This window comes from Pogoniulus pusillus, chromosome 27, assembly GCF_015220805.1.
Source record: "Pogoniulus pusillus isolate bPogPus1 chromosome 27, bPogPus1.pri, whole genome shotgun sequence".
NCBI lineage: Eukaryota > Metazoa > Chordata > Aves > Piciformes > Lybiidae > Pogoniulus > Pogoniulus pusillus.
In genome coordinates this window covers 1737392-1749914 of record NC_087290.1, presented here as the reverse complement: position 1 = coordinate 1749914, position 12523 = coordinate 1737392, and the positions used below count along the sequence as shown (strand labels likewise).

Here is a 12523-nt window from a genome sequence, read left to right as displayed (position 1 = left end):
CATGGAAGCTGGGAAGTGCTCAGTGGAGCTGAGAAGTGCTCAGTGAAGCTGGTAATGCTCAGTGAAGATGGGAAGTTCTCAGTGGAGCTGGGAAGTGCTCAGTGAAGATGGGAAGTTCTCAGTGGAGCTGGGAAGTGCTCAGTGAAGTTGGGAATGCTCAGTGGAGCTGGGAAGTGCTCAGAGAAGGTGGGAAGTGCTCAGAGAAGCTGGGAATGCTCAGAGAAGCTGGGAAGTGCTCAGGGAAGCTGGGAATGCTCAGAGAAGGTGGGAATGCTCAGAGAAGCTGGGAAGTGCACAGAGAAGCTGGGAAGTGCTCAGGGAAGCTGGGAATGCTCAGAGAAGGTGGGAATGCTCAGAGAAGCTGGGAAGTGCACAGAGAAGCTGGGAAGTGCTCAGGGAAGCTGGGAATGCTCAGAGAAGGTGGGAATGCTCAGAGAAGCTGGGAAGTGCTCAGAGGAGCTGGGAAGTGCACAGAGGAGCTGGGAATGCTCAGTGGAGTTGGGAATGCTCAGAGAAGGTGGGAAGTGCTCAGAGGAGCTGGGAATGCTCAGAGAAGCTGGGAAGTGCACAGAGAAGCTGGGAAGTGCTCAGGGAAGCTGGGAATGCTCAGAGAAGGTGGGAATGCTCAGAGAAGCTGGGAAGTGCTCAGAGGAGCTGGGAAGTGCACAGAGGAGCTGGGAATGCTCAGTGGAGTTGGGAATGCTCAGAGAAGGTGGGAAGTGCTCAGAGGAGCTGGGAATGCTCAGAGAAGCTGGGAAGTGCACAGAGAAGCTGGGAAGTGCTCAGGGAAGCTGGGAATGCTCAGAGAAGGTGGGAATGCTCAGAGAAGCTGGGAAGTGCTCAGAGGAGCTGGGCAGTGCACAGAGGAGCTGGGAATGCTCAGTGGAGTTGGGAATGCTCAGAGAAGGTGGGAAGTGCTCAGAGGAGCTGGGAATGCTCAGGGAAGCTGGGAATGCTCAGGGAAGTTGGGAAGTGCTCAGAGAAGCAGGGAAGTGCTCAGTGAAGCTGGGAAGTGCACAGAGGAGCTGGGAATGCTCAGTGGAGCTGGGAAGTGCTCAGTGAAGCTGGGAATGCTCAGAGAAGGTGGGAAGTGCTCAGAGGAGCTGGGAATGCTCAGAGAAGGTGGGAATGCTCAGAGAAGCAGGGAATGCTCAGAGAAGCAGGGAAGTGCACAGAGAAGCTGGGAATGCTCAGTGAAGCTGGGAAGTGCTCAGTGGAGCTGGGAATGCTCAGTGGAGGCAGAAGCTGCAGGCAGCCTGCAGCTGCAGGGCAGGGCTGAGCTCTGGGCTCACACTGGTCAGGCCTGGGCTGGGGAACTGTGACTCTGGAGTGCTTCTGCAAGACGCATGGAGGGGTTCCCCCAGCCCACAGCCTGTGTCTGAGTCACCAGCAGCAGGCTGTGAAGGAAGCAACTGGAGCAGCTTCTCTGGGTAAAGAGGAAGAAGGAAGGAGAAGTGATCAGAGGAGAAGCAATCCTTCCCATGCTGTGCTCTGGGGCATCTCCTCTCTCCAGAGCCTGCAAGGAAAGCAGGGAGGGCCTTGGGCTGCTCAGTCTGGAGAGCAGATGGAGTCACAGAGCCATAGAGTCAGCAGGCTTGGAAGGGACCTCAAGCATCATCTGGTTCCAACCCCTCTGCCATGGGCAGGGACACCTCACACTGGAGCAGGCTGCTCAGAGCCTCATCCAGCCTGGCCTTAAACACCTCCAGGGATGAGGCTTCCACCCTGGGCAACCCATTCCAGGGTCTCACCACCCTCATGCTGAAGAACTTCTGCCTAACATCCAGTCTGAATCTGCCCATGGGGAGACAGGAGCTTGGTCTTGGAGGCCCAGAAGACAGCAGCTGGCTCAGCCTCCATGTCCAGGGTGCACAGTGCCTGCAGCAGAGGCTGAGGGTTAACAGCAAGAGGCCCTTGGGGCAGGGAGGATGCCAGGAGGTGGTGTGGGACCTTTAGGAGCTGGGAGCATGTGCTGGGGCCAGGTGGGGGTGGTAGCTGCCACAAAGCCAGGCTCAGCTTCTGCCCTGCTCTGCTGTCACAGCCTCCTGAGCTGTTTAAGCAGGTGGACCTCTCCTCTGCCTCTGCCACACACTGCCTGACATCCAACCTAACCCTGGGGAAGAGCTTCCTGACATCCAACCTGATCCTGGGGAAGTGCTTCCAACATTCAACCTAACCCTGGGGAAGTGCTTCCTGACATCCAACCTGACCCTGGGGAAGTGCTTCCTGACATCCAACCTAACCCTGGGGAAGAGCTTCCTGACATCCAACCTGATCCTGGGGAAGTGCTTCCAACATTCAACCTAACCCTGGGGAAGAGCTTCCTGACATCCAACCTGACCCTGGGGAAGTGCTTCCTGACATCCAACCTGACCCTGGGGAAGAGCTTCCTGACATCCAACCTGACCCTGGGGAAGTGCTTCCTGACATCCAACCTGATCCTGGGGAAGTGCTTCTAACATTCAACTTAACCCTGGGGAAGAGCTTCCTGACATCCAACCTGACCCTGGGGAAGTGCTTCCAACATCCAGCCTAACCCTGGGGAAGAGCTTCCTGACTTCCAGCCTAACCCTGGGGAAGAGCTTCCTGACTTCCAGCCTAACCCTGGGGAAGTGCTTCCTGACATCCAGCCTGACCCTGGGGAAGTGCTTCCAACATCCAGCCTGACCCTGGGGAAGTGCTTCCAACATCCAGCCTAACCCTGGGGAAGTGCTTCCTGACTTCCAGCCTGCCCCCCCCCCGGCACAGCTCCGGGCCATGCCCTCTCATCCTGGCAGGAGTTGCCTTGGAGCAGAGCCCAGCTCCACCTTCCTGCAGCTTCCCTTCGGGTAGCTGCAGAGTGCTGAGGTCCCCCCCTGAGCCTCCTCTCCTCCAGCTGCTCACCCTCCACTCCCTCAGCCCCCTCCCCAGCAGCCCTCCCCTCCAGCCCCCTCCCCACTCTCGTGGCTCTCCTCTGGCCCCTCCAGCCCCTCAAGCTCTCTCTTGCAGTGAGGGCCCAGAGCTGCACACAGTGCTCCAGCTGAGCCCCCCCCAGTGCCAGCCCAGGGGCAGAAGGGCATCCCTGCTGCCACTGCCCCCACTGCTCCTGACACAAGCCAAGATGCCCTTGCCCTTCCGTGCCAGCTGGGTGCTCTGCTGGCTCCTGGCCAGCACTGCCAGGCCTGCAGCCACCCCTCCAGAGCCTGCAGCCCTGCCTCTGGCTCTCTCTCACCTTCAGCACGAAGGTGTTGTCCTTGTCGGGCATCTCCAAGGGCATGGTGGTGCGCACCTCGATGATGGCAGACAGGGGGATGCTCACCTTGGGCTTGGAGGCCTGGGCAGAGGAAAACAGACACCACCAAGGTTAGAAGCAAGCAACCAACCAATCAGTCAACCAAACCAACCACTCAATCCATCCAACCAATCAGCCAAACCAACCACTCAATCCATCCAACCAATCAACTAAATCAACCAATCAATCAACCAAAACAACCAATCAATCCATCCAATCAATCAACCAAATCAACCAATCAATCCATCCAATCAATCAACCAATCAATCCATCCAATCAATCAACCAAATCAACCAATCAATCCATCCAACCAATCAACCAAACCAACCACTCAATCCATCCAATCAATCAACCAAATCAACCAATCAATCAACCAAATCAACCAATCAATCCATCCAACCAATCAGCCAAACCAACCACTCAATCCATCCAACCAATCAACTAAATCAACCAATCAATCAACCAAATCAACCACTCAATCTATCTAACCAATCAACCAAATCAACCAATCCATCAACCAAACCAACCAATCAATCCATCCAACCAATCAGCCAAACCAACCACTCAATCCATCCAACCAATCAACTAAATCAACCAATCAATCAACCAAAACAACCAATCAATCCATCCAATCAATCAACCAAATCAACCAATCAATCCATCCAACCAATCAACCAAACCAACCACTCAATCCATCCAATCAATCAACCAAATCAATCAATCAACCAAATCAACCAATCAATCCATCCAACCAATCAACCAAACCAACCACTCAATCCATCCAACCAATCCATCAGTTGAATGCAGCTCTGCCTGCAGATGATGCAGGGGGAGAGGTCTTGGAGGCCAGAGCATGGCTCAGCCTGCACAGCTCCTGCATGGCCCCAGGGGCAGCACTGGTGTCCTTCACCTGCCTGCCAGCTCCAGGCTCTTAATCAAACCAGGAGGAGGCTTGGTGGAGGCCAGGGAGGTCACTGCCCCTGAGTGCTGATCCTCCTCCTTGCTGCAGCTTGGTGGAGGCTGGGGAGGTCACTGCCCCTGAGTGCTGATCCTCCTCCTTGCTGCAGCTTGGTGGAGGCTGGGGAGGTCACTGCCTCTGAGTGCTGATCCTCCTCCTTGCTGTAGCTTGGTGGAGGCTGGGGAGGTCACTGCCCCTGAGTGCTGATCCTCCTCCTTGCTGTAGCTTGGTGGAGGCTGGGGAGGTCACTGCCCCTGAGTGCTGATCCTCCTCCTTGCTGTAGCTTGGTGGAGGCTGGGGAGGTCACTGCCCCTGAGTGCTGATTCTCCTCCTTGCTGCAGCTTGGTGGAGGCTGGGGAGGTCACTGCCTCTGAGTGCTGATCCTCCTCCTTGCTGTAGCTTGGTGGAGGCTGGGGAGGTCACTGCCTCTGAGTGCTGATCCTCCTCCTTGCTGCAGCTTGGTGGAGGCTGGGGAGGTCACTGCCCCTGAGTGCTGATCCTCCTCCTTGCTGCAGCTTGGTGGAGGCTGGGGAGGTCACTGCCTCTGAGTGCTGATCCCCTCCTTGCTGCAGCTTGGTGGAGGCTGGGGAGGTCACTGCCCCTGAGTGCTGATCCTCCTCCTTGCTGCAGCCCAGGCTGAGAGCCCAGCTCTGCCCACTCATTCCCTCTCCTTTATGAACCTCCTGCTGCTGGAGAGCTGTGAAGAGGACCTGGGGGTCCTGGTGGATGGAGGTTGATCAGTAGCCAGCAATGTGCTCTGGTGGCCAAGAAGGCCAAGGGCATCCTGGGGTGCATCAGAAGGGCTGTGCTTAGTAGGTCAGGGAGGTTCTCCTGCCCCTCTGTTCTGCCCTGCTGAGGCCACATCTGGAGTCCTGTGTCCAGTTCTGGGTCCCTCAGTTCCAGAAGGGCCTCAGGGAACTGCCTGAAAGAGTCCAGGGCAGAGCCATGGGGATGCTGAAGGCAGTAGAAGCTCTTCCTTAGGAGGAGAGCCTGAGGCAACTGGGGCTGGGAGCTTGGAGAGGAGCAGCCTGAGGCCTGCCCTCATTCATGCTGATCAAGATGTGCAGGTGAGTGCCAGGAGGCTGCAGCCAGGCTCTGCTGGGTGATGCCAGTGCCAGACCAAGGGGCAGTGGTGGAAGCTGAAGTTCCATAGAAACATGAGGAGTGCCCATGCCTGGAGGTGCTCCAGACAGGTGTGGCCATGGCACTGGGGGACAGGGCTTGGTGGCCATGGTGGGGCTGGGTGGGTGCTGGACTGCATGATCCTGGAGGCCTTTTCCAACCCAAACAGTTCCTTGGCTCTCTGAAATCCACCATGCAGAAGCAAGAGGAGCTTGTGCAGTGCCAGCCACCAGCCCTGCCCCCAGCTGGGCACCCTGCAGCCCCCTCTGGAGCCCAGCACAACCATCTCCATAGCCCAAGGGCAGAGCCACAGGGATGCTGGAGGGAAGGGAACAGCTCTGCTGGGAGGAGAGCCTGAGGGAGCTGGGGCTGGGAGCAGAGGAGCTGAGAGGTGCCCTCAGCAGTGGTGATCAATGTGTGCAGGTGAGTGCCAGGAGCTGCAGCCAGGCTCTGCTGGGGGATGCCAGTGCCAGCACAAGGGGCAGTGGTGGGAGCTGTGGCAGAGGAAGTTCCATGGAGACCTGAGGAGGATTTTTGCCCTGTGAGGGTGGCAGAGCCCTGGCACAGGCTGCCCAGGGGGGCTGTGGAGTCTCCCTCTCTGGAGATCCTCAGACCCTGCCTGGATGTGTTCTGTGTGACCTGCTCTGGGTGCTGCTGCTGTGGCAGGGCTTGGGCTGGCTGAGCTCTGGAGGTCCCTTCCAGCCCCTGACCTTGTGGGATTCTGTTTGCTTCCCACGTGGAAAGCAGCCCTGCTCATCCAGCATCTCAGCTGAGGAGCTGGGAGGCAGCAGCCTGAGCCATGCAGGGAATTTTAATTACACTCAAACAAAAGAAAAATGAATTTCCCCCGAGGCCCCCAGCACCCCCCAGAGCCTTGGTGGGGAGGCAGGACCTGATGCCTCCCACTAAATCCCCAGATATTTGCTTTTAATTATGACAAATCCCCCCAGAGGGGCCTGGAGAGCTGCTCCCCAGGGCTGCTCCCCTCCGGGGCTCGAGGATTCGGAGCATTGTGGCTGTGGCAAGCAGAGAATGATACTGACAGCAAACTGAGTGGTGCTGTCCATGGGCTAGAGGGGCAGGATGGCATCCAGAGGGACCTGGACAAGCTGGAGAGGTGGGCACAGGTCAGCCTCATGAGGTTCAACAAGACCAAGGGCAGGGTGCTGCACCTGAGTCAGAACAACCCTCGGTGCCAATGCAGCCTGGGGGCTGGGGAGATTGAGAGCAGCCCTGGGGAGAGGACTTGGGGCTGCTGCTGGCTGAGAAGCTGCACAGGAGCCAGCAATGGGCACTGCCAGCCCAGCAGGGCAGTGGCAGCCTGGGCTGCAGCCAAAGCAGTGTGGGCAGAGGTGGAGAGAGGGGACCCTGCCACTCTGCTCTGGGGACACCACCTGCAGGGCTGGGGCCAGCTATGGGGACCCCCAACACAAGCAAGACATGGAGCTGCTGGAGTGGGTCCAGAGGAGGCCATGGAGATGATCAGAGGCTGGAGAAGCTCTGCTGTGGGCACAGGCTGAGGGAGCTGGGGGTGTTCAGCCTGGAGAAGAGAAGGCTCCAGGCAGACCTCAGAGCTGCCTGCCAGTACCTGAAGGGGCTCCAAGCAGGCTGCAGAGGGACTGCTCCCAAAGGCCTGCAGGGACAGCAGCAGGGGCAATGGTTTGAAATGAGAGCAGAGCAGACTGAGATTGGATGTGAGGAACAAGTTCTGCCCCAGGAGGCTGCTGGAACACTGCAGCAGGTTGCCCAGGGAGGTGTTTGAGGCCTCATCCCTGGGGATATTCAAGGTGAGGCTGGGCAAGGCTGTGAGCATCCTGCTCTAGTGGAGGATGTCTCTGCTGAGTGCAGGGGGTTGGAGCTCTGGAGGTCCCTTCCAGCCCAACCCATCCCCTGCATCCCCTGGTGCCCTGGGTGCTCAGGGCAGGATGGGACTCATGCTGAGCACTGGGTGCAGGTTACCATGGCTGGGATCAGTTCCCATTTTGGGGGGGAAACAAAAAGGAATAAAGCCAGGGCAGAAGAGGAACAGCTCTTTCCTCTCTGGGATGTTTTGTTTTCACCAGCCCTGGGGGCTGTTTGCACAGAGGAGGTTTAGCTACTTCCAGAAGAAAGGAAATTGAGTCTGAGTCCCTTGGTGAGCCAGAGAAGGCTGCAAGAGACATCTGAGATCATCCAGTCCAAGCACCCCACCCATGGCTCACAATCTCACCACTGCCACCACATCAGGTCCTTCAGCACCACATCCAGGTGGCTTTGAAACCCCTCCAGGGATGGTGACTCCAGCAGCTCCCTGGGCAGCCTTGAGAACCCTTTATGGGAAGACATTTTTCCTGACATCCAACCTGAACCTCCTTCCCCAGGAGTGCTTTTCCCTTCACACCTTTAAAGACAGGACCATAGTTTTTCTAGGGCCAAAATGAAATCATAGAATCAGAGAATCACAGAACCAGGCAGGCTGGCAGAGAGCTCCAAGCTCAGCCAGCCCAACCTAGCACCCAGCCCTGCCCAACCAACCAGACCATGGCACTAAGTGCCCCAGCCAGGCTTGGCTTCAACACCTCCAGCCACACAGACTCCACCACCTCCCTGGGCAGCCCATTCCAGTGCCAATCACTCTCTCTGCCAGGAACTTCCTAACAACATCCAGCCTAGACCTGCCCTGGCACAGCTCCAGGCTGGATTCCATTAGCAGCTTATTACTTGCTCCAGGCTCTCCAGAGAGGAGAACACAGGAGAGATTGGCAGTGCCACATGTCCCTTTGCTCAGGCCAGGAGCAAAGCTGGCCCTGTGGGGAGGAGGAGACTGAAGGTCTCCTAATCCATGTTTCTTCAGCACATGCTTCCATCCTTTAGTCCTTCCCACGGGAAAACAGGGACCACATTTCCCTGGGAGGAGGGGGGGATGTGTTTGGCAAGGGGAAGGAGGAGATGCTGAGGACACAGCGTGGTGGAAACTGGCTCCTGCTCTTGAGGCTTTCATGGAATCATAGAATCAAGCAGGTTGGAGGAGACCTCCAAGATCATCCAAGGCACTGAAGAAGCAGTGGAAGAACAGATACAGGCAAGGAAAAGTGATACTGTGGCTGGTAATAATGATGATGATAACAAAGAGATGATAATAAAATGAGATGATGATGATGATGATAATTATTATTAGCCACAGGTTCTCTGCCCAGGAGGGTATCTACCACCCACAGCAGTGATGCTGCAGCCTCAGAAGGCATCACTGGGATCTTCTGTCACCAAAAGCTGCAGCTGGGTGGCCTTGCAGGTGCAAAAGCTCCTTTCAGCAAGTGGACTGGTGACCCCTAAGCTGTAAAGCACAAAGCCCAGGCAGCCATCCCAGCCACACTGCTGCTGCAGAAGCCACCAGGCATGAGCAGGTCTCTGCAGCATGCTAGGAAGGGAACCAACCCTCTGGATGGCCTGGATGGACAGCCCAGGCTGTGATGTGGCCAGCTGGGGTTGGGCTCTGCTGCCAGGCAGCCAGCACCAGAACAAGGGGACACAGCCTGGAGCTGTGCCAGGGCAGGTCTAGGCTGGGTGTTGTTAGGAAGTTGTTGTCAGAGAGAGTGATTGGCACTGGAATGGGCTGCCCAGGGAGGTGGTGGAGTGGCTGTGGCTGGAGGTGTTGAAGCCAATCCTGGCTGGGGCACTGAGTGCCATGGTCTGGTTGGTTGGGCAGGGCTGGGTGCTAGGTTGGGCTGGCTGAGCTTGGAGCTCTCTTCCAGCCTGCCTGACTCTATGATTCTCTGAGGGAATGAGCTCTTCCACCCAGACTGCCCCTAGATATCAGCAAAGGACCAGGCAGAGGCTTCAGCATCCCTCCCCATGGCTGTGGGAGAGGAAGGGGCCAAGCAGCAGCTGGGGCTTGCAGGTTGGGTTGGTTTGAGCCACGCTGGTGCCATCCACTCACATCTCATGGCATGGCACCAAAGCTCCCTGTGCTGGTTTAGGCTGATTGGAGTATTTTAACGAGAGGAATGAGATCATTGGCTGTGGAAAGAAAACACCAATGATGTCTGTGCCACTCATTTGTTCTCCTGAGAGACAGAAGAAGGAGAAACATGAACAGAAGTCAGTCAGTCTCTGCCTGGCTGCTGCCTGCTTCACTAATTCTTCTGCCTGGGCCTGCATAACCCCAACTAATGACTCTGCCTTCTAATTCCTTGTCTGGCTTCCTGCATCTCACTCCTTGCATGTAAGAGACTCTGGGATAAAGGAGGAGGGGTGGAAAGAAAGAGGGGATTTGGTTTGAAAGCCCTCCTGGGTGGTGCTGCTGCTTGGGAGGGGTTTTGTGTCTCTGTATGACTTTTAGCTTGTATGTAGCTGTAAATATCTGTATCTGACCTCAGATATCTCCTCACACCCCACCTGCAGTCCTGGGTGCACTTCTGGGGCCCCCAGCACAAGCAGGACATGGATCTGTTGGAGCCAGTGCAGAGGAGGCCACCAAGATGCTGAGAGGGCTGCAGCAGCTCTGCTCTGAGCACAGGCTGAGAGAGTTGGGGCTCTGCAGCCTGGAGAGGAGAAGGCTTCCAGGAGAGCTTGGAGTGGCCTTGCAGGATCTGAAGGGGGCTCCAGGAGAGCTGGGGAGGGACTACTGACAAGGTCTGGGAATGGTAGGAGGAGGAGGAGGAGGAATGGGTTTGAACTGGCAGAGGGGAGATTGAAAGTGGATGTTAGGAAGAAGTTGTTTGCAGTGAGGGTGGTGAGAGACTGGCACAGGTTGAGGGTGGTGAGACACTGGCACAGGTTGAGAGTGGTGAGACACTGGCACAGGCTGCCCAGGGAGGTTGTGGAGCACAGAAGCACAGAATGTGATCAAAGATCACCTGGAGGTGTTCAGGACCAGGTAGGAAGGGGCCTTGAGCAACCTGTTCTAGTGAGAGTTGTCCCTGACTATGGCGGGGGGGGGTGGGGGGGGGCTGGTTGGAACTGGCTGAGCTTTGAGGTCCCTTCCAAAATAAACCATTCTGTGATTCTATGTTGCTGGGGGGTGGTGGGAGGGGACACAGGAAAACATTGCCTCTGGAGCAGAGCTGGATTGCATCCTAGCTCAGCTTTGGGAATCACAGAATCAGGCAGGCTGGAAGAGAGCTCCAAGCTCAGCCAGCCCAACCTAGCACCCAGCCCTGCCCAACCAACCAGACCATGGCACTCAGTGCCCCAGCCAGGCTTGGCTGCAACACCTCCAGCCACACAGACTCCACCACCTCCCTGGGCAGCCCATTCCAGTGCCAATCACTCTCTCTGACAACAACTTCCTAACAACATCCAGCCTAGACCTGCCCTGGCACAGCTCCAGGCTGTGTCCCCTTCTTCTGTCCCTGGCTGCCTGGCAGCAGAGCCCAACCCCACCTGGCTACAGCCTCCCTGCAGGCAGCTGCAGACAGCAATGAGCTCTGCCCTGAGCCTCCTCTGCTGCAGGCTGCACCCCCCCAGCTCCCTCAGCCTCTCCTCACAGGGCTCTGCTCCAGGCCCCTCCCCAGCCTTGCTGCCCTTCTCTGGGCACCTTCCAGCACCTCAACAGCTCTCTGCAATGGAGGAGCTCAGAACTGGACACAGCACTCCAGGGGTGGCCTGAGCAGTGCTGAGCACAGGGGCACAAGAACCTCCCTTGTCCTGCTGCCCACACTGCTGCTGAGCCAGCCCAGGATGCCATCGTCTCTCTTGAAGCCCCCGGGCAAAGCCCAGCTGCTGCTCCAGTAGCCGAGAGAAGCAGCAGCAGCAGCAGCAGCGGGCAGAGGGCAGGACTCACCTTCGGGGGGACGTAGAACTCCAGCAGGAACCTCTCCCCCTCCACCTTGCCGGCTTTGCGCAGCAGCAGGCGGCACTTCTGCCACTGCGAGCTGCCCACACAGTTCGTGTCGTCGGCCACCATGTAGCGCAGCGTCCCCTCCCTCTGGATGTCCAGCAGCTCCACCCTGGCGGAGGGCACCTTGGCGAGGCGCAGCCGGTGCGTCCACTTCTCCCGCGGCTCCGCCGGCTCCCTGCCCGCCGCCGCCCACGGCTCCCGCTCGGCTCTGCGCCCGCCCGCGCCCGCCTCGGCGCCCGGCTCCGGGGAGGACTTGCGGTGCCACATCTCCTTCATGCCATCCACCACGCACAAGCTCATGTTCCTCAAGGAGAAGCCTTTCTTGAACTTGGGCTTGGCGGCAGCGTGGATGGAGACGTCCTCGGAGCTGCGGGACTGGCCGTAGGAGGAGACCTTCCTGGCCTGCGCCTGCTGCGCGGGGCTCAGGTAGCGGGCGGCGTCCAGCGCCGGCTCCATGCTGTCCAGGGACTCGCTGGAGGTCTCCTCCTTCCTGGGGCTGACCTCCCGCCCGTAGGGGACGTGGCAGTTCTGCAGCCCCACGAAGGGCACGATGTTGTACTTGGTGGGGGAGTCCGAGACGAAGACCCTGCTGACCTCCAGGCTGAAGATATCCAAGAAGTTGGCGGCGAAATGGTGGGAGAAGGAAGCCTCTGCCCCGGGGGTGTCGTAGTGGGGATTCTCCTTCAGGAACTGGCAGAACTTCTGGGCAAAGTCGACGGCGGCAGCCTGGGCGTGCAGCTCGCAGAACTCCCTCCAGTCGGGGAGCGGGGAGGAGGGCTCCTGGCACAGGGCATCGCCGTTCATGGCTGCCCCATTCCACCTGCCGGCAGGCTGCGGGGGGGCAAGGGGACAGCGTCAGCCTGGGCGGGGGTAGAGGGTCTGGGCTTCACCCACCCCACGCTCCACGCAACGCATTCACCCAGACTAGCCTCAGCCAGCTGAAAGTTGGTCCCTCCCAACCCTGAATGTCTCCAGGATTCTATAGTCGCAGCTCAACACAACATAGAAGCCTCTGGAGCCAGTCCTGAGGAGCTCACCAAGATGCTGAGAGGGCTGCAGCAGCTCTGCTCTGAGCACAGGCTGAGTTGGGGCTCTGCAGCCTGGAGAGGAGAAGGCTTCCAGGAGACCTTGGAGTGGCCTTGCAGGATCTGAAGGGAGCTACAGGAAGGCTGGGGAGGGACTATTGACAAGGTCTGGGAATGAGAGGAGGAGGAATGGGTTTGAACTGGCAGAGGGGAGATTGAAAGTGGATGGTAGGAAGAAGTTGTTTGCAGTGAGGGTGGTGAGAGACTGGCACAGGTTGAGGGAGGTGAGGCACTGGCACAGGCTGAGGGAGGTGAGGCACTGGCACAGG

At 57.9% G+C, this 12523-nt stretch overlaps 1 protein-coding gene across 1 annotated transcript in view; it reads right to left on the bottom strand.

Annotated features, from left to right (window-relative positions):
* The window catches only part of SH2B2 (SH2B adaptor protein 2), a 45980-nt gene that overhangs the window by 19170 nt on the left and 14287 nt on the right, over positions 1–12523 (bottom strand). The window contains exons 3-4 of the mRNA XM_064166311.1: positions 11113–12000; positions 3212–3313 (exon numbers count right to left, since the gene is read on the bottom strand). Of these exons, the coding sequence (XP_064022381.1) occupies positions 3212–3313; positions 11113–11973 (963 nt within the window). The 5' untranslated portion in view covers positions 11974–12000. The remainder of the gene's footprint in view (positions 1–3211; positions 3314–11112; positions 12001–12523) is intronic.